This window comes from Lissotriton helveticus, chromosome 7 (genome assembly GCF_964261635.1).
Source record: "Lissotriton helveticus chromosome 7, aLisHel1.1, whole genome shotgun sequence".
NCBI classification, from domain to species: Eukaryota; Metazoa; Chordata; class Amphibia; order Caudata; family Salamandridae; genus Lissotriton; species Lissotriton helveticus.
Window position 1 is genome coordinate 217,263,803 of NC_136068.1, and position 21,466 is coordinate 217,285,268.

General features: G+C 40.3%; 1 protein-coding gene across 1 annotated transcript in view; it reads left to right on the top strand.

Moving 5' to 3' along the window:
• CTCFL (CCCTC-binding factor like) overlaps positions 1-21,466 on the top strand; it is a 270,522-nt gene that overhangs the window by 15,789 nt on the left and 233,267 nt on the right. The window contains exon 2 of the mRNA XM_078651972.1: positions 17,332-18,018. Coding sequence (XP_078508098.1) covers positions 17,341-18,018 — 678 coding nt within the window. The 5' untranslated portion in view covers positions 17,332-17,340. The remainder of the gene's footprint in view (positions 1-17,331; positions 18,019-21,466) is intronic.

Here is a 21,466-nt window from a genome sequence, read left to right on the forward strand (position 1 = left end):
AGTAAAGAATTGGCTTGGTAGTTTGGTCTGCCCTGTTCCCATGATGCACTGGGCCAGGGTCAGACTAATTTGCATGTAGCCAGGTTCTGAGCTGGGATGGTGCAGTGAGCTAAAAAACGGTGATGGATCAAGCCCTGATCTTTTGACTGGGTAGGAGTGTTCTGCTTAATTCAGATACTCTGTCCATCACCACCCCCTTTATGAATCGTTTTGGCCACCACAAGTGTGGAAGGGTATGCTCAGATGTGAGTCCCTTGCTCACTGCACCATCAGGATTCAAGCAAGCCGGGCCGAAGACGGCTGTAATGCCAGAAACCGGTCCCCGGAAGCTTGTTTCTTTTCCAGTAAAGAATTGGCTTGGTAGTTTGGTCTGCCCTGTTCCCATGATGCACTGGGCCAGGGTCAGACTAATTTGCATGTAGCCAGGTTCTGAGCTGGGATGGTGCAGTGAGCTAAAAAACGGTGATGGATCAAGCCCTGATCTTTTGACTGGGTAGGAGTGTTCTGCTTAATTCAGATACTCTGTCCATCACCACCCCCTTTATGAATCGCTATAAATTTCTTTTCATCTGAAAGCTTTTTATTTTAGAAAAAAATACCAGGAGAAGGAAAATCCAGTTCCCGTTTTTATTTTTATGCTGTGGCTGCAATTATGCTTCGTAATCTGCCTTTCACTCTGGCTGCAGACATTTAAACATTACAAGTCAACTCTAATAGTTTATTAAAGTTGTGCAGCTACATCCTTTCTGTATTACAGGCTACTAGATGCCTGTAATAAAGTAATTAGAAACAATCTTTTTGTACCCTTTTTACTAACGTAATCAGGATATTACAGACAAGCTTCTTATAAATGGATTACAGGTTCCCATATATGGTAGTGCTATAGCATAATAATTCTGTGGTAATTTTTTAGACCATTTCTTATAAATAGGTAGGATTAAACTACCCATCCCACAGGAGCGAATCTTACTGGTTTCGATTCGGAGTTTGATCAGAGGACATAAGATCTTGGCCCATTTCTAGTGGAAACATATAATAGGCAGTTATTGATATACCACCTGGAACATCTAGACCAGACGTCTTCATCAATCTGTGGTGCGTGACCCCAGGGGGGCTACGGAGTCATGGTAAGGTGGCATGCATTCCCCAACCTCACTTGTACCTTTAATCCAAAATGTTCGTTTTCTTTTGGAAAAAGACAACCGTCCCAGGACGGCTAATTTCTATCAAATGCTTCTGCTGAAGATTCATTATTTAAGTCTACTGTGTTGTCAAAAGCCTTCCTGCCAGGGTGCTTGCTTGCCTGAATCAAATGCAAACATATAGTTAATCTGCAAGTGCAAAGCGTGCTTGGGAGCCGGTTCTGGCTTTAATTGTAATTGTTGTAATTGCATTTATATAGCGCTTACTACCCCTGACGAGGCGTCGAAGCGCTTTTTCGGCGAGTAGCACGCTACTCCGGGACCCATAGAGGATTAGTGTTAAATTAGTATAGTGAAAAATGTAAGTACATTTTAAGTGATGAATAGATTAGTCAGTTATTTGGATTTGGAATGATAGCAGAAGGATAGAGGAGGACAAAGGTTTGTATTTATATAACGCTTGTTGACGCACACTATTCAGGAAGCCTACAAAGGATTAGTGGTGAATTAATATGGTGAAATATGAAGTAATTTCAGTGGTGGATATTAGTCAGTTACTTGGAGTGAGAAGGATAGCGGAGGGATAAAAGGGGAAGAAAGATTTGCATTAATATAGCACTTGTTACCCCTGATGGGTGTTGAATTGCTTTTCTGGCGAGTAGCACGCCACACTGGAACCCATAACGGATTACTGTTGAAAATTAGTATAGTAAAAAAATATGAAGTAATTTGAGTAGTGGATATGTTATTCAGTTATTTGGGTAGTATATTAGTATAGTTTAATATGGAATTTGAGTAGTGAACATGTTAGTCTGTTAATTTCGATTGAAAAGGATAGTGGAGGGATAAAAGAGTGAACGTTTTTTATTTTTTTTTAGGTCTTAGCAATAGGAGGAGGGTGTTGGATGAGTAAAAAGGAGTTTTGGAGGGGAGGACTCAGAGGAAAGAGTTTAGAAAGGTTTGTTTTAAGGGATCGGTATAGTAAAAGAGGTGTCAGATGATGCAAGAAGGGGTAGAGTAGGAGAGACTATAGAAAGGGTTACTTTGGCAATCAGTGGTGGTATGGGGTTTGGGATAAATGAGAGAGTGGATGTAGAAGATATATTGATAGATGTATAGGATGAGAGATAGGGTAGTGCATTGGAAGGAGTAGTAGAAGAAGTTTGAGATGAGTCAGAAGGTTGGGCTAGAAGATATATTGAGCAAAGTATAGGCTGAGAAATATGGTAGTGCATTGGAAATGCTAAATTAGAAGAACGTGATAAATATATAGATCCATAACTACATTGAAAGTATGTAGATACATACATGAGGTAAGAATATGTAGATTAAAGATATTGATAGAGGCACAGGATGAGTAATAGGGTAGTGCATTGGATATGCGTTTTAAGGAGAAAAGTAACAGACACACAGATCCAAGTACATGGAAGGTACTTAGATGCACAATGGAAGTATGTACATGTAGACCAAAGATGATTTTTATTTATTATTATTATTTTTTCTCTCAACAACATAATTATTTTACATGTTTATACAAAGTAATACACAAAGATAGGTACATATCTATAGTGGAAAAAAAATGCTTGTATATAGAGGGATATGCTGTAAATGTTTGTTTGCCTATGGTGCTTATGTGGGGAAGAGCCAAATCTTGAGTAGTTTTCTGAAGATAAGGTGGTTGTCGGTGGACCTTATGTAGAGCGGAGGTTCCTTTGTTGAATGTGTTTGGTGATTTATTTCCTGATGAAGAGCGGTCCCATTCCATGTATTGCTCTGTGGGTGATACAAAGCAGCTTGAACGTGGATCTTCTGGCAACCGGTAACCAATGCAGGGCTTTCAAGGCAGGGGAGATGTGGACTCGCGGTTTGATATGCAAGAGTAGCCTGGCAGCCGAGTTCTGAATCAGTTGTAGTCTTTTCATGGTCGTTAAAGGTGAGTAAAGGTGGTAGAGGCTATTGGTGTAATCGAGTTTGGACCGAACAAGGGCGATGGTAGCTTGGACCTTGTGTGCAAATCCCAAATGAGGGAAAATTTGTTGCAGCGTTTTTATAGTAGCAAAGCTTGATCTTGCTAGTTTAACAGCTTGGAGTCCATGGTCATTCTGAGGTTTCTTACTTCCTTTAATACTTTAGGCAGTGATCCCAGTTCATCAGGCCATGCGGCAACCGGGTTGTAATGTTTCCAATCGCCACACGTGAGTATTTCAGTTTTTGAAGCATTCAATTTGAGATGGCTCCAGGTCATCCACTGATCCACGGTTCTGAGACAGCTGAAAATTGGTGATTTTCGAATGTCTTTGGGGCATTCCAGTTGAAGGAGTATTTGCGTGTCATCTGCATAGTTATAGCACGTGAGGTGAAATTTATTGATCAGTACTGGTAATGCCTTCATGTAGATGTTGAAAAGCATGGGCGAGATGATAGAACCTTGAGGGACCCCTGCTTTTGTGGAGTATGTTTTTGATGAGAAAGGTGGGTTATGGATGACATTAGTTCTGTTTCGAAGGTAGGACGCTATCCAGTCTAAAGCAGTTCCCTCTATGTCGGCTTCATAGAGTCTTTGTTTCAGAGTGTCATGGTCAACCGTGTCAAAGGCAGCTGAGAGGTCCAAGTGGAGTAGCGCAGCAACCCTGTTGCAGTCAACTGTATTCTTCAGGTCATTCCAGATGGCAAGGAGGGCAGATGCAGTGCCTCTTCCCTGACGGAATCCTGTTTGGTAGTCTGAAAGTATGTCATTCTCTTCAATGAATTGTGACATATTGGCGAACGCTGCTCTTTCTATCAGTTTGCCCAGGAACGGTCCATTTGTAATGGGTCTGTAGTTGTCAGGGTTCAGCGGGTGCAAGTTTGTTGTCTTCAGTAAAGGGCATATGTATGACTTTTTGAGTTCTTCTGGAAATATTCCAGTAGTTAAGGAATCGTTGACGATTCTTCTTACTGGAGTGGCAGCAGAGGTTTTTAAAAGAATTGTCTTGAAAGTTTGTGGCGGACAGGGGTCAGAAGGGCTGCCGGCAGGCCTGCTTGCTTTGACCAGGTCCACCAATTCATCGTGGGAGATGTGTTGGAAGGAATGGAGAGGCTTGATTAGAGCATTCTTGGATTGTTGTTTTGTACAAGGGTTAGTGCTGATGCTTTGTTTCTGTTTTAAGTACGATTCCAATGTGTCTGCTTTGTCCGTGTAATGATTTGCCTGTTTGTTAGTGAAATCTTGAGTAACAGGATGAGTTCCTTCTAGGCAATTTGGTTTGTGAAATTCATTGAGTATTTTATAGAATTCTTTATTTGCACATTTAGCGTTTTTAATTCTGACTAAATAGTACCTTTTCTTAGCTTTTTTGATAGCCAACTTGTATAATCTGTTAATTTACTGCACAAAAACAATTCTGCCTGTGTTGATGCTATGAAGCAATTTGTGCTCCAATGTAAGGGCAAAGGACAAGAATGCACCCTATTTCATAAATACAGTGCACTTCTGCCCTTCCACTTTGGCGTAGGACCTGTGGTGCTGTCCTATGCCAAATCCTCATAAATGAGGCCGTTTGTTTTATCTACACCTTTGACAACACTCCCACTCTCACTGATCTTTGGTTTGCTAAACACTGTTTAATATTATTTCCTCACCAAGTGATTAGCTGTGGTAATCGAGGGCTTTTTGTGTTTGTCTATAGTTTTTGATGATGAGGAGTGCCAGGTTCTAGAAATTTTTGTAAGGAGGGGGTCCTTACGCCTAAATAATTTTGACAAGGGAGTCTTAGCAACAGAAAGTTTGAAGACCTCCGATCTAGATTGTGAGGCTTTATATGACAAAATAAATCATGTAGTCATGTATCCATTAGCCAATAATTGCAAGCATTTTGCAGGAAAGATCTACTAGATTCCACTGTTTGTATATTTGATTCATGATTTGTGTTTTTCTATAACCAAAGTAAAGATGCTTCTTCTCATATCTTTGTGACAGATTTTGTCAATAAGAAACACCTGACCAGGAAATGTTAACAAAAGACTATGCTATCTATCCATGTGTACTTACCTGGGAGTCAGATCTTTATGATTTCTAGATCCCTTTTTTCCATTATTCCTCTGTTGATAATGGTCATCTTGGGGCACATCTGTGCCTGGTAATTCCAAGTCTTGATATAAAGCACAGAGGTCATGTTTGCAATTAGACTCTGCCACAGCATTTTGTATTTTCCTACTCTTCATGATGTACCTTTGCATTGTTTGATTTCAAGAAATTGGATTGCATTTTATTAGGCTCAACAGAATAAGATCGGTTGTCCAAATTCTTGTAGATGTATTTTGTATTCAACCTTGATACTCTTCAAACTGCTTTTACATCTTATATGGTAGGTGTGTCAACAACATGTTTGTGACAGAGGGAACTGGATCCTGTCGTACGGCTTGTACCTCATCTGTATACCTCTGCATTTGTTGGACAACATAAACATTGGAATGATGTGAGTCTGATTCTTCACCCCCCCCAGGGGATGTTGGCCTATAGTCTGGTAGCTCACGGTGCACCATTTGCACCCCTAACCTTAAGGGTAACAAATGAATGTGCAACCTGAGAAAATGACAAACCCTGACCCCACCAGGGGACTGTGTTAACAGATCTAGAACCTTTTTGTTTGGACCCTCATGCATACCCTAAAAGACAGGTGCAAGAAATACACACCCTGCAGTTTCAGTATTGGTTAAAACAGTGACTCTTGAGTAAAATACGTTTGCTGCAGTTAATAATAGAATGAAACAAATTAACATGATTAGCAATACGAGAACAGTGGTGAGAATGACTAATTCCACCATTGTGTTAAAACAATGAATATATGTGGTGTAATTTAATGTGCTCCTACCAAGCGGTCCGTAACCTAGTTTTGTCTAAGGTGGGTGATTGTCCAAGAATCTATGCTGGGTGATCTAACTCCCATTATCCGTAGGCAAGTGTCATCAGGCTGCCCGTCTTGGTGTAGAGATGGACATCCCTTGTGGAGATGACAGCAATTGGTTGAGCTGGGATTCCGGCGTGCCGCGGCCTGAAGTGTCAGTAGAGTGTTTCTCTGATTTAAACGAGGAAACAGATTTGTATATATAATAAACAGGGCCCATGCCGACATGTTGAGGGCTATGTCAGGCCGCAATTGTTTATATTAGCTAGACAGTCGATGCCTACCGGGCAATAATAACCCATTACATTTTGCATAAGTTTCTTTGATAATTTTTGGGAATTTGTGTTCCTGCTGTCCCGGAGGGAAATCCCTTAGGTGCTAGTGAATAGCTTGTGCTGCTACTTCCCCAAGAATATTACTTAACATCATGGCAGACACTACGGCAACATTTATCAGGGGCTGCCCCATACTCATTCTGAATCTCTTTTAGCTCCTCTGGCAAAACAGCTAACGAGCGTGTACCATTAGTTCGGGTATATACTGCAGTGAAAGCTATACCCCAAGCGGTACAATCCTCCACCGGGGGGGCCATCCCCATTGGCAAGCAAATAATAAGAACCCTGTGCTTTTCCTGGGGTCCCGTATGGGGAGACACTGTTTCAAGCTGACTTGTTTTTTGTGAAATCCAAAATGTGATGTCCTCTCACCTGACTGGGACTTTACCAATAAATGCATTGATCATCTGCAGGCTGATACCTGGTGCAGCCAATTGTGGTTGGGCATCTTGAACAGCGCTCACAGGATTTATGACCATTGTTTGCATAACGAATATTCTGACTATGCTGTTATATAATGTATGCATTCGTACTGCGGTTAAATTAGCTACGTTTGGATGTGGTATATAGCCAGCTAAGACTGGACATGTTGCTCCGTCATTGCTAAGGGGAACTAGTTTACCTATTTCTATAGTGTGTGGTAGGGTGCCATTAAACCCATTTTTATTTTCTTAGTATGTTAGTGGTATATCTGGATCTTTGTCATCAGTGTAGTTACATGGAACGTTAGTTGCAGTGTAATTGTGAAACAATCTTGTTCGCTAATCTGCTGCTTGGAATGTAACCCATGAATATCCTACCTCCTTCTAAATACTTCGTGGGCCTCAACCATAAAGAAAATGTCCCCTCCCATGCGTGCGATACCATGTTGCTGCAGCATCTGAGTAACTGCATGTCTGCAGATTCCAGGTATGTTTACCGCTACTGCTTCGCCATCAGAGCATGTCAAAATCAGTGAGGGTATACATTATACTGAATGTTAAAGGTGTCATGATAGTGTGCTTACGAAGTTGAATGTAAGCAAATGCAGTTTTGTGAAAAACTATCCTGCACTGACATGTACACAAATGTTTGTCAAAAGTCACTGTGTTGCAGAAAAAAGGCAACTTAAGAAATATGAGCATGAAAATGGCATAGTTTCTAACCGGGCCATGTGACAATCCCCCAAGTCAAAATTATGCTTAATGTTCAAATTTCAAAACAAAAAGCTATTTTTGATGAATACGCACATAGGTCTCAGATCATTCATATGTGCGTAGTAGCCCTTCCACAAATCATATTATTTGTATATTTAACTATGCATTTGTTAAGTTCATCAAGCTGAAAGGCTGCAGAGAGGTGACATCAAATACACAATGCATGGAAACAAAACACAGTTGTTCGGATGAGAATGGTTTGAAATTACAGGACATATAAAACAGTTATGCTGAACCAACAATATCCAGCGTTGCCCAAGACGTGCCTTGCCAAGTTTTTAGGATAAACTTGTAGATGTGTTCTATTTAGATACATTCTTTTTTTTCTCCATTATTATTACTCGAAACTCTTGGGTGACTTGGTGTTCTTGTTACTATTCAACCAATGAAAGATAGATATTGGTCTTTAAAAGATAGCGCATAGCAGAATGGCCGTTTTAATATTGGTGGGAGGGCCCATATGTCCATGAACGGAGTACAGGTATGTGCTTTAAAGTAGAGGGGTAAATTAGCAGTTCCCATCAGTTGAATTGCATTGTATAATGACATGACCGATGTACCGGTCAAGGCAATTATTTTTTTCCTTGAAGTAGATTAAATATGTCCCAAATGATGATTGAGAGTCACTTTTGCCTTTAGGATAAGGTTCCACCCTTTTACTTTTAGTGAAATTACATGGATAGGTGGAACTTATAAACATCGCTATCATAAGTATCAGCTGTAAAAACAGATTTTAGGGACAAGGAAGATGATTATAGATTGGTTTGAGTCTAATTGTTATGCTGAACATTAGGAGGTGACTATCTTGAAGTAAGGATCTTGTCCAACTGTGAGGAAATGGAGCATTTTTGTTGTTAAATTAATTCTCGGGGTACTTTGAAAATGTATTTTCTATACTTTCTCAGATTTTTTAAAACATTTGAGCATAAACCATTTGTTGACAGTTATGAACGAACAGAAGTATTATTATGTAAGTACTGATCTAAATATGTTTTGGGGATATATGTTTGATGCGGTTGATGTGTGGTTAATTGTTTTAATGGACATTCTAATAATATAATTGAAATAAATATTGAATATATTACTGGAATTAATTTTTTATCAGAGTCACAATGTTTGAAAATGATGATTTTGAGACTAATCTTTAGATTATATTTTTTGATATGTACTGCTTGAGTTGCTGGATGACTGTAAGGTTAGGTCTTCCCATGCAGGCCTTGAAAAATCTAAACACCCACTCGCTATGCCGATTCAGATTTTAGCAGGGCGAGCTATATTGAGGGCCTACTTACTCCTTCTGGTGAGCTGACAAACAGGTGTTCTGTTTACTCACAAACCGACGAAGCATTATAGATGCCTTTAAATCTTCATTTTATCTTGTCACATTTATTCTGTGTTCAGAGACAGTGGTCAAAAGTCAGTTTACATCTACAATTACTATTGTTTCTCTGAATGCAAAGTAAATTGTCTGACAAAACACGCTGTGCAAAAAGTGTGAAATGAAAGGCTGTAGGATGTCATGCTTTATTTTAACATGCTTAAATAGCTAAAAAGAGAACTGTATAAACATTTCAAAATGAATTTCAGTAGTTATGAAAGCTTCTGTAAAGTTGAAAAGGCAAGGCAAAAGCAAGGGTAAAACTAGTAGTCCCGATAGAAGTCAAGAGGAGGCTGCGGTAAGAACACCTAAAAGGAAAGTTAAAACCAAGAAAGGGGTTCCATTATACACTAAGGTTACCCCCTCACTGAAAACGTACTACAAAGTAATGGCTACTAGTATATCTCAGACGCCATCTAAATTACTAAAGCCTACGAAAACACCATCACCGGCATCGGTCTCAACCACACAAAAGGGCATCACAAAGCAGGGTACAGTGGTAGAGCAAAAGAAAAGCTCAGAGGATACTGTTACGAATGGTGGGGCAGTCAAAATGGCTAAGATTGATGGGGGGATGGACGAGATGCCAGCAGATGAAGGGGGAGAGCAGACGGCAAATTTGACCATACACCCGGACGTGACCCTCTCCAATAAGTTCTCTGTGTTGATAGATGGTGATGGAGTTATGGGGGAGAGGAACCTTCCCCAAATTAGTCCCTCGCCTACCGAACATCAGAAAAACCCCGTAATGCCCGAGTTGCAGGGAGGGCTAGCGTGTACTGGTGCCAGTAAGTTAGCCACTAGTAAAACTGATGTGTCCTCTTCAACGCTGGCGGATATTCTTTTAACTATGAAGGAAGAAATATTGAACAGGTTTACGGTCTCGGAAAGTAATCAATCAGAATTAGCTAGCCGTTTTTTGACCTCTGAAGCCAACCAGGCCGCTATTCAGGCTTCATGTGAAGTTCTGGCAAAAAGACTCGATGATGTCACGTTAAGGACAGAAGTGTTGGAGAAACAAGTTCCACTGATAAGGGAGTCAGTGCGCTCTACTGATGAGGTAGTGGCGAAACTAAGTGTACAAAACCGAGAGTTAAAAGAGGACATTGAGAGGTTGGAGAACCATTCCCGGCGGAATAACTTAAAAATACTCAATGTGCCAGAAGCAATGGAAGGAGCTGATTTAAAGGGCTTTGTGATATCGCTGATAAGGGGGACTGTTCTGAAAGGAGATGAAACGGTTGATCTTGTACAGGAAATTCAGAGGGTTCATCGAGATCCTTTTCGAAGGAATCCTGCCAGGCAGAAACCAAGGAAAATCCTGGTGAATTTCTTGACTTACACTGTAAAAGAGAAAATCTTATCATCAGCACTGAAAGAAAAAACAATTGCATTCAATAGCTCCAACCCCTTTAATTTTCAAATAAGGTCGGACATCTCCCATATGACAGCTACCCGACAATGGGAACTGGGGAAAAGACTGGATGAATTGAATAGTTTGGGGGTCAAGCCACAGTTAAAGTTCCCGGCACATTTAAGGGTGATATGGAACAACCACATGCACTTGGTCAAAACAGGGGAGGAAGCTGATGACTTGATTCTGAAAATTAAGAAAGAAAAAAGCTCTAAAGGAAGTGAATGATAAGGATAGGAAGTTTTTCCCCTTTCTGGTATCTATATGTTGTGTATCTTTTATTTCCCCTGATGTTCTCTGTAGGGAATCAAAAACCATGAATGATCAGAGCTGCTAAGGGCTGCAATTTGGTGATTAATGAATAAACAGAGCATTATTGTTTAATAAGTAATAAAACTGCATCTAAGAGAGAGAGCCTAGCCAAATAGGCTTTGCCTATTGGAAGGGAGGGTTCCTAATGGGGGGGTAGGGCTCTGGGGGAAGGTGTGTGGGGTGGGGGGAAAGGGGGAGCACAGGGTGGGGGAGCATAGGGAAAAAATTCAAAAAAATACTCATCTCACTAGTGGTATGGAATTATGCTTGTCAAGCAGTAGGAAGAATGATGGGAGAACAAAGTTTAAGGGATAAACGGACTACCTTTGTCACATGGAATGTGAATGGAATGCGATGTCTACGCAGACAGACTTATTCTTAAATATCTGGTGCCCAGATCTGCCTACTACAGGAGACGCATCTGAGTGTACTCGAAAGTCGAACTATATTCTCGAAGGTTAAATGGATAAAGGATTTTGAGGTTTCACTTCAGAGAGCACACAATAGGGGAGTGGCTATACTTGTGAAACAGGGTACCTCGGCAACAGTTAGGGGGGTCCACACAGATTCATCTGGGAGATGGATTGTTGTAAAGATGTTGTTGAATGGTATCGATGTCGTGTGTGCTTCCTTTTATGGCCCTAACGTGGATGACCCTTCCTACATCTTGAAATTACAATCTATATTGATGTTGGAGGCACCACCGTATATTGTGGGAGGAGATTTCAATGTGCTATTGGACCCAATAAGGGATAGATCCAACAGGAGTAATTATGTAGGGGCACTAAAGATACGGCGCGCACTAAAGAATACGATTCATGATCTAGACTTGGAGGATGTGTGGAGAACCAAGCAGGGTGTAGTACAGGGGCATACATTCTACAGCAAGAAATCTAAGCATGCCTCTAGGATAGACTACATGTTTACAGATAGGCACTCAATTAATGATATAAAGAAGGTAGAAGTAAAGCCCAGCCTTCTATCTGACCATTCCCCTCTCCAGTTAGTCTATGTGAAAGGCGTAACGCAGACACAGTCTAGATGGACATTAAAGAGGTCTATTCTCTCTAGTACAGAGACAATACAATCTATCCGGGCATATACAGCAGAATTTTTTCTATTTATTATGGGGTCCACTACTTCTGATTATATATGGGACGCCTATAAGGCAGGGCTCAGAGGGAAGCTACATGCAATAGTCTGTGCCAAGAACAGATCGGAGGCAAGGGTACTTAAAGATCTTGAGATTAAAATAGGGCAGTTGGAGCAGGAAAGGATTAATGTACAAATCAATGAGCAGGGAAGACTCTATCAGATCGAATCGGATCTAGAATTAGCTAAACAAACATATAGCGGGCATCTAGACATTAAGTGTAAAGCTCAGTGGGACTCCAATAGGATGGATAACTTTGAATATGGGGAAAAGGCAGGAGCATCACTAGCGTGGAAATCTAGAACTGACCGTGCGAGAAATGACATACAGGAGTTAATAATCAATAACAATAATGGAGAAACATCAAGAAATATTGAGGATAGGCAGAACTGTCTTCTTTCCTTATTTTCAAGTCTATATAGAGAAGAGGTGAACCCGCCTACTGAAGCCATATATACATGGTTGAGCAACAAGAATTTGCCTAGCCTATCTGAGGAGGGGAGGAACACCCTGGATGCCCCTATCCCAATAGAAGAAATTTCAGTACAGATTAAGAAATTAAAGAATAAAAAAGCTGCGGGCACAGACGCATTACCCAGTGAGCTATATAAACATCTAACTGAGGAGTTATGTCCGATATTAGAAATCATATTTAATTCAATCTATTCACCAAAGGGTAGGGTCCCAAACTCCTGGAGGGAAGCTATAATAGTTTTAATTCTGAAGCCCGGCAAGGACCCTCAGAGAGCAGATTCATACAGACCAATCTCCCTGCTAAATGCAGATTATAAAATTTTTGTGGGCATTTTGGCAGGGAGATTGGCCAAATTGATACCTATGTTGATCCATGAGGACCAGAAGGGCTTTGTGGCTGGTAGGCATATTGAGGATCAAACGCACCTCCTACTGGGAAACATCGATCTAGCAGTAGGAAAGTCAGAACCCTTGGCAGTGATAGCCCTCAACGCTGCCAAGGCGTTTGATAAAGTCTGCTGGAAATACCTCTGGGTAGTCCTTGAAGTAATGGGGTTTGGGCCACTTTTTATCAGTACACTCCAGAATTGTTACAGTGGAGCCTCAGCTAGGATCCTTTTAAATGGCACACTAACATCAGTATTTAATATCAAGCAGGGAACCAGGCAGTGGTGCTCTATCTCGCCGTTACTGTTCAATCTGTATATTGAACCTTTGGCGCAGGCAATAAGGCTCAATACTACTATAGCACCCTTCCAATCTGGACAGTATATTTCTAAATTGGCCCTCTACGTAGATGACTTGATCCTGTATACGAGAGACCCAGTTACAGCCATACCTCAGATAGAGGAACTGACAGCAGAGTTTGGGGCACTGTCCGGCTATAAGGTGAATGGATCTAAGACGGAGGTTATGTGCTGGAATTTAGATCATTGGGCAGGGGTGGAGAGCTTGGAGTTCAGATACCTGGGGATTTATATAGTGAAGGAATTAGATCGGATCCCTAAAATAAACGTAGACAGAACTACCAAGGAAATAGACCGTTTGTTCAGTAGGTGGAAAAATCTCCCATTAACAATATATGGGAAAGTGAACTTGGTCAAAATGGTTATTCTTCCAAAGCTCACATATCTAATCTCTACCATACCGCTACTATTCCCCAAGAAAGATGTAAAAAGGATACAGGGTAAGATTGGGAGTTTTGTGTGGGGAAATAAAGGGACACGTTTATCCTGGAAAAAACTTAGAAGAAGATTATTAAAAGGTGGTTTAGCCCTCCCCGATATCAGCCTCTATGTTGTGGCTTTTCAATTTAAGAGTCTCCGTACGTTACTCACTAGGCCAGATGATTCACCCTGGGGCAAACTGTTGCAGGAAATGATAAGAATCGAAGGGAGAAATGACGAATTTATGTATAAGTTCGGCTCTCCAAGATACTTCAAGAGGGTTCGTTTAAAGATTTTAAAAACAGCCCTGGAGACATGGTACAGGGTAAGGGTAGGATGTGGAATTGTGTATTATTCAGCCTCATCTCCAATCTGGGACTCACCTGGTACCCCGGACTGCTTAAATGATGCCCTGGCTATACCCATCCAAAGAGCTGGAATAATGAAGTGGGAGGAGCTAATGGATGAGGATGGGATACACCCATGGGAGTATTTGAGGGCCAAGGTTGGGATAGATCTGTCAAGGTTTAAATATCTTCAACTAGTGTCCTGGCATACAGCAGAAGCGGAGGAGATGGGGAATAATGAGGTAGTAGAAAGGCTTATTCGATCCTTTACACCAATCGCAAAAGAAATCTCCGTTTGGTACTAGCAATTAATAAAAGGAGATGACACAGGGATACCAGCGGCAGAAGGGGTTTGGAACAACTCTGCATTGGCTGTCTAGGCAGAGGATATGTTAGAACCATCTTTGAAGATCTTGTATAAACATATAAAGCCTGCATGTTTAAAAAAAAAACATTTCTTCGTGGTGAATAGACTTTACTACACTCCCTATAAAATCGGGAAATTTGCCCCTCTACCTCCACCGAAATGTCCAAGATGTTAGGAATTGTTGGCCAACAATATCCATATGTTTATTGAATGTAAAGAGCTAGATCAATTTTGGACTGAGATAGGACAGGCTTTGTCAGGACTTTTTAGCTCTGTGATTAAAGTTAATTCCTCCCTAGTGATTTTGGGGACGACGGTCTGTTCTTTCAGTCAGCTACTAGTTTGGAAAAAGGGCTCCTCCTATATCTGATATTGCTGGCAAGGAGAGAAATATGTAAGAGGTGGAAGGACCACCTACCCCCGAGCAGTGAGAACTGGCTAAGATCATCATTTAGTATGGCCCGGTTGGAATACGAAAGGGCAGAGGAGAAGCCACTTAACATCTGGCATCCTCTTATAAGATGGGGAAGGGACTTAAGACTGATTCGGACACTCCTATGATTACACCATGTCCCCGGTACTAAAGGGGAGGAGGTCTGGTGACCCAAGTAAATGTGGTCAGCCTGGTGGCCCCTAGAGATCGAGTACGGTTGTAAAGGTTCCACAAAGACTTGACACGGTGAGATGAGGAGAAAAAAAAAATAATAACAATAAAAATAAAAAAGAAAGCCCTTGTTTTCTAATTCTGTGTGATGAAAAAAATATTTTAATAGGATGAAAACTAATATGATCACTTTACTCGGTGATGTGCAAATGATAAATATGTTTGCTGAAACCCAATTTCCATAGATTATTGTTTATACACTATATATGTTTATAAGTAAAACTGCATGTTAGTGGGAATTTTTTGGGCTATTTCAATGGAAAATGTTCTGTCTGTAAATGACAGTGCACTACCACGTCATGCTTTACTAATATATTTATTAAACGTGAGTTTTTAAAGAGGTACTGAGAAACATTCCTCCCACTGCCCTGATGGCCATGCTATTAGTGAACTAAGAGGCAAGTCAGTGGTCATGTGTATCCTATATGTGGGCTAGTTTCTTATTATGCATGAAGCAAACGTCTATTGCATCAAACCAAATAGGTTTTTTGTACAGCAGGAATGCTTAACTCACATATTGGAAGGTGCTGTTATATGTGATAATGAAGACAAAGGTGGCTCTGCAAATTAAAATATTTGCCTAGAATGACATAACAGACCAGTTTGTGATTCAAGTACATTACAGTTAGGTCGAGTAGATTATTCAAGTTATTAGACCTGCAGGTCTAGTAACATTTTTATGATTATCGTGGACTGCCATGAATGTGATATTGTGTCAAAAGGTTATATGTTTAAGAATGTTAACATAATGTGAAGAGACGTATGAAATTATCTTACTTTTGGTGTTGAGGGTGTATTGTAATAACGAAATGAAGATGAATAGGAGATGTGTAAATATTAGTGGACTTAAATGTTTTTAATGGCAATGTATTGTTATATATGTGTTTTACAGCCATGATGAAGTCCAATGTGGGGACTAAACACATTGCTGGGCTCTCATTGTTTGTTTTAAATGACAATATATAGAATTAAGGTTGATAAAGTATTTTTAATCAAAGTAAGTCTACTTATTGGACATTTCAAGGTATATAGCTATGCCTCAACAGCATAGACTTTTGAGAATCCGTCTTATATACCATGTGATTGATGAATTGTTTTCCTTTGTGAGATTATTCTGGAAAATTAGTTTGGGAACTGTTGCACGAATCAATCTAACTAATGTATTGTCCTTTCCAGAATGCATTGTAAGGTGCAAGCAAATTTTGGGGATGCTGAAGCTGAAATAGTAATCAAGATTATAAAGTTCGCCACATTTTTCTCCTGATGCAGAAACAGGTTTGTGGCAAAGGCAAGGGAGAATATAGTCAGAAGGTAAACAGATGGACTGACATTCTTATGGGTGTATTGGGAAATGGTCTTGATGGTGCTTGGCACTGTGTAGTCTTTCAAGTAGTGAGGCAGTACAACATTAGGGATCTGCAAAGCTATTTGTACACTGCATTTAGGAAAAGTTCCAGAGTTTTTTTCCCTTTGAGAAGTTTCCAGAGTTCATGGTTTTACTTTTGTCTATGTAAAGTTTTTCTCTTCTCAGGAAGATCATTTAACCCGCACAGTGAGATAACTTCCCCTTCAGTTGCGCCTAGTGAAGTTGAAATATGTATGCTGGTTTACTTAATGTGGAGCTTTTTTGTGCATAGTGATCTTATGCAGGAGATGCAATAGGGCCGGTTTCAAAAAGATTTGTGCATGTGAAGGTGTGACTTAGTCTTATAGTACTCCAAGCACATTATTACATTTCAGGAGGAAGCCAGGAGTACCTGCTTACTCCTGGAATTCCGGAGTAATTGATGAGTAAATGTCAGATGGATCTTTATGAATCAGGCTCTAAATATCGAATATGATGTAGATCTTAAGTAGAACCATGCTGTTAGGTGTTACATAAAGATATGCAACATAAATGGTTTCAAAAGGCATGTTCACGCAAAGTAAAAAAAAAATGGAAAGATTTTTGTGGACCTCTACAGAGATTCCTAGGAAACTTTCCACAACCCTATAGAAAACATGACCTTGAATTGATTTTAGGAAGGAAAATGTAAGTCATCAGCAAGTAGATAAGAAGAAAAATATCTTGTCTCTGAAAGAAGAAGTGGATAAAGATTCTGAGCAGAACTGATTTACTAGATTGGAAGAGTGCCGAATTCCCTGCCAGTAGTGCCATAATCCAAAACTGTTTATCTAAGTAGGTGGAGCAGTCAAACAAAATGCTTAATGGAAGAAAGGTAATTGTGGTGTAGGCAGGTTCTCATCAGAGGCGTAGAGGAGTGTTACATTTTATTTTGTACGCGGTATTGATTGTTATGGTCTGCAGAAAGGTCACATCCTAGCTGATTGCATAATTGTAGATCTTTTGCAAAATGGTACAGATAAGCAAATGTATTATTAATATCATCAATATAATGTTTAAAGCAGGAAATATGAAAAGAAAAACTTACATATATGTTCTGCTTAAGTTGTAACATGTCATTCTAACTATCAGTGTGTTATCTCCCCAAAACAGGCTGATAATATGAACTGCACCCACAAAGATCCAGAGCAATTTACAAAGATTAAAAAAGCAAATGCCTTTTTTGGAAAGACCTCAGACGGGGAAGCAGACAGACAATCCAGGATAAGCAAGAAGCAAGGTGTTTGTAGAAGAGAGGGGATGAAAGAGATTCATCCCTGTGATGTTAGCACATCTCTTATCACTTCAGACCTTTTGAGTAAAGAGACCTATAAGGACCCAGTGACTGACTCAACCAATTGCGATAATCAAATTATCACTCTTCAGTTAGTTAAATTGGTGGCAGAGGAGGATCATCTCAGCACAGGTCAATTTACATTGCAACCAGGCACCAGCGTGAGCGTGCCTGGGGGCGGGATGGACTGGCAACCACTGGGGTTGATCTGTCACCCTTTTCCCAAACAGACCAACATGCGAGAGCTGAACATTCCATTTGATGGGGATCTAGAGTTTCATGCAGTGCGGCAGCCCTGCAAAGGAGGTGACCTTCAGATGCATCTGCCTGCTGTCAGTGGCCCTCAGGTGGAGGAGAACCATGCGATTGAGACTGAAATCTATGAGTTGCATGATGTGTCAGTGGAGGTGGTGCAACTTCATGGTCCGCCAGACAAGATTGAGACACACAGTGGTGCCAACACCAATGGTACCCTCCCTTCGGGTGAAGGCTTGGAATTTGTTGAGGTGATTAAACCAATCCATTTTATGTTGTGCTAGCATACTGCTTTTCAGCTCCTTCTGAGCACTATATTGTAAAACTGTTACTCAGATATTAATCTCTTCGACTGATGTAAGGCATCATGATAGACTTTCAAATTCCTACATGTTTGGCTAAAGGTAGGTAGGAAGTCAAATGCCAGATTCAGACTCAAGTGAGCATTTCACCCAAACTTTAAATGCTTCTATTGTCTAAGAAACAAGGAACCAGGCCCAGTTACAAACCCAGCACTATTTACACAAAATTGCATTGTCATGCTTGAAGATAAATTAAAAACATTAATGCGATATTTCCTAATTTAGCTCGCTAAACCATGCCAGAGATTGTGTATTGGAGTAAAAACATTAACACCTCCAAATAGAATGCGAGAATTAAAAGACAGATGCTTTTCAGTAGTCTACGAGAATATTAAAGGCACATAACCCTTCAGTTTAGAAAATACTCCTAGAGTGACTGTTCAGGAATACAAACCTAAAGTAACTGCCCTGAAGGACCAGCTGATCCTGTCTCTTCTCTAATAATCCTTGCCTCACATTTGGCTCACTGCTTCATGAGACATTGATGATTGAGTGATCTGAAGGGAATTCTACTCCCTCTCTTCTGAGTGGACACGAAAGGACAGTGCAACTCAGGCCCTCAACCAATCTGATGAATGCCTGTGACTGCTTGCTAAGTTCTTTCCTGCTAGTTTGCTTTCCTTTTGTGTTCCCCATCCCATTGAAACCTTTGCCATACAACATCTTCATCTTTTGGATCTTCCGAAATGTAGGCAGTGAGAATTCCTTAGGATTCTTTGTGACAAAGGTATTTCTGCTTGTTTGAGCAGTTAAGATATGTCAGTCAGTTAAGGGAAACATCCTTTACAACGCAACTTTTACCACGCGGTGCTTTTACATCGCAACTTTTACAACGCAAACCATTACAACGCATTGCGCTGGGGGGCGCTCTAGGATAGGGAATACATTTAATTTACTATCCAACACCTTTCCTACTATCCACGGGGACTGGAGTTGGAATAGTAAATTAAACTATTCACTATCCAGCACCCCAAAGCGCTATGCGTTGTAATGGTATGCGTTGTAAAAACTGCGATGTAAAAGCATGCAATGTAAAAGCATGCGTTGTAATGTCACACATCCGTCAGTTAAAAACTGTTTGTAAAACCAGGGCAGATTTGAATCCCGGCGAGGTCACTCAGTGTTTCTCCAGTTTAAGGTTGAATAAATGAGTTATTTCGAGTAATTGCTAAGCTGCGGTAGCAAGTTTCACTTTAAAACACATTATTACTAATGGTATTACTCTGATGAGCATGTTTAAGGTTATATTAAAAGAAATAAGGGCAGATTTGAATCCCGGCGAGGTTACTTAGTGTGTCTCCAACTTAAGGTTGAATAAATGAGTTATTTCGAGTAATTGCTAAGCTGCGGTAGCAAGTATCACTTTAAAACACATTATTACAAATGGTATTACTCTAATGAGCAGGTTTAAGGTTATATTAAAAAAATGAATAATGCAAATAATATTACAAATAGCACATTATTCATTTTCATCTTCTTTTTCTAATTCGTAATATGATTGTTATTACATTACCTTCACTGCCCTCACGACATATGAATACAAGAAAGTGTTAACATCATTATTAACGTTAGTTTTTTATAAACAGTTTTATTGGCATTTCAACGTATGTCATGAAAATTGGCAGATCGTACTAGGAAACATCCCTAGTGATCAAAAGATACAGGTTAGCTTGGGTAGACCTGCAGTTTGACATCTAGATCATATCCCCAGTTCATCATCTGTAAACAACATTACACTCTGACAAAAGTATACTAAGGCGGATTGCTAGCTCTTATCCATAACAGCAAAAGGTGCAAGCCCTGGACCCAAAATGTTCTAGTATTTAAATGCACAACCACAAGCAGTGTATATAGGTTCTCCTATAATTCTGCACCTACTTGTTCCCCGATTCACTTATTAATTTGCACTATGCTAATTCTGGGCTATATCCATTTGGGATAAGACTAAACCTAAGGTTAACATAGAAAGTTTTTTAGCATATAAACCTTTGAGACTTTGCAGCACTGCCAATTTTGTGGCATGTGAGTAAACTGCATTTGGGTAGCGCATGAAGGACTAATATAGTAGCACTCCTCATGTACTACTAAATGATACATTTTCCTATGATCTGATTTCCTCCAACACACACACACACACACACATATATATATTTCATACGGTATATATTTCACACATAAGCATATATATGTATTTTATAAATAGATCTCTATATCTAGGTAGGTAATATATATGGTATACCTGCTGGCCGTTTCCAGTAGGTAGTTATAGTTAGGACCTAGTTTCCAAAAGAAAAGCATTTTTGTTTTGCTGATCACTTTGGCGCTGCTTGACGATTCTTAATGAATTTTTCCAAATCAGTTTGTGGGTCACGGTTCCCAGCATGGAAAATGAAATTTTAAAGTGATAGAAGGGGTCAAGGTAGAGGTACTGTGACCGCACAGTACTGATGGAGAGGTCTGTGAAGGACCCTTCATGTGCATGAAATTGTCCAAAATTATTTTTAGAGCGCTTTAGGATCAGCGAATCCACCCAGATCCTCATGGATTCGGGTGGACTTGCAGATCCAGACCCCAATTAAAAAGCACATACACCCACTCAAGGACCTACACACATACGCACACACCCATGCACACACCCACTTACACAATCACGCAACCACTCACACACCTACACATAGACCAAAAAACAACTCACCCACCCACTCACAACCCACAGAGCACTCACACAACCACTTACACAACCACACAACCACTCACACACCCATACAGCCCCTCGCACGCCCACTCACAGACCCACAGAGCCACTCACACAGCCACTCACAGACCCATATATCCATTCACACACACCCTCACACACCCACTAACACACCCACCACACCAGTCACACACCCATGCAGTCACTCACACACCCACTCATAGACTCACAAAAACACCTGCACAGCCACTCACACACCTCCTCACACCCACAACCACACCCACACAGCCAGTCACCCACACACTCACACACCCACCACACACTCACACACCCACTTGCACACCCACACACCTACTCAGACACCCAGGTTTTAAGGAAGTTATAGTTAGGAAATAGTATTAAAAAAGTAAAAATTCATTGAAAAAACAAAGGTTACAGGAGTATTATGGTTAAGAAATAAAATGTATAAAAACCTCAGAAATTCACTGCAAGAACCAAAGATTACAGGAACGTTATAATTAGGTTCAGATTTTACTCACACAAACAATAGAAATTCAGCAGTTATGCTTATAGTTATCTCAAGTAACTACAACTCACGCCTTCGCCAGGCACTGCTAGTTAACCCACAAATTACAACACTCA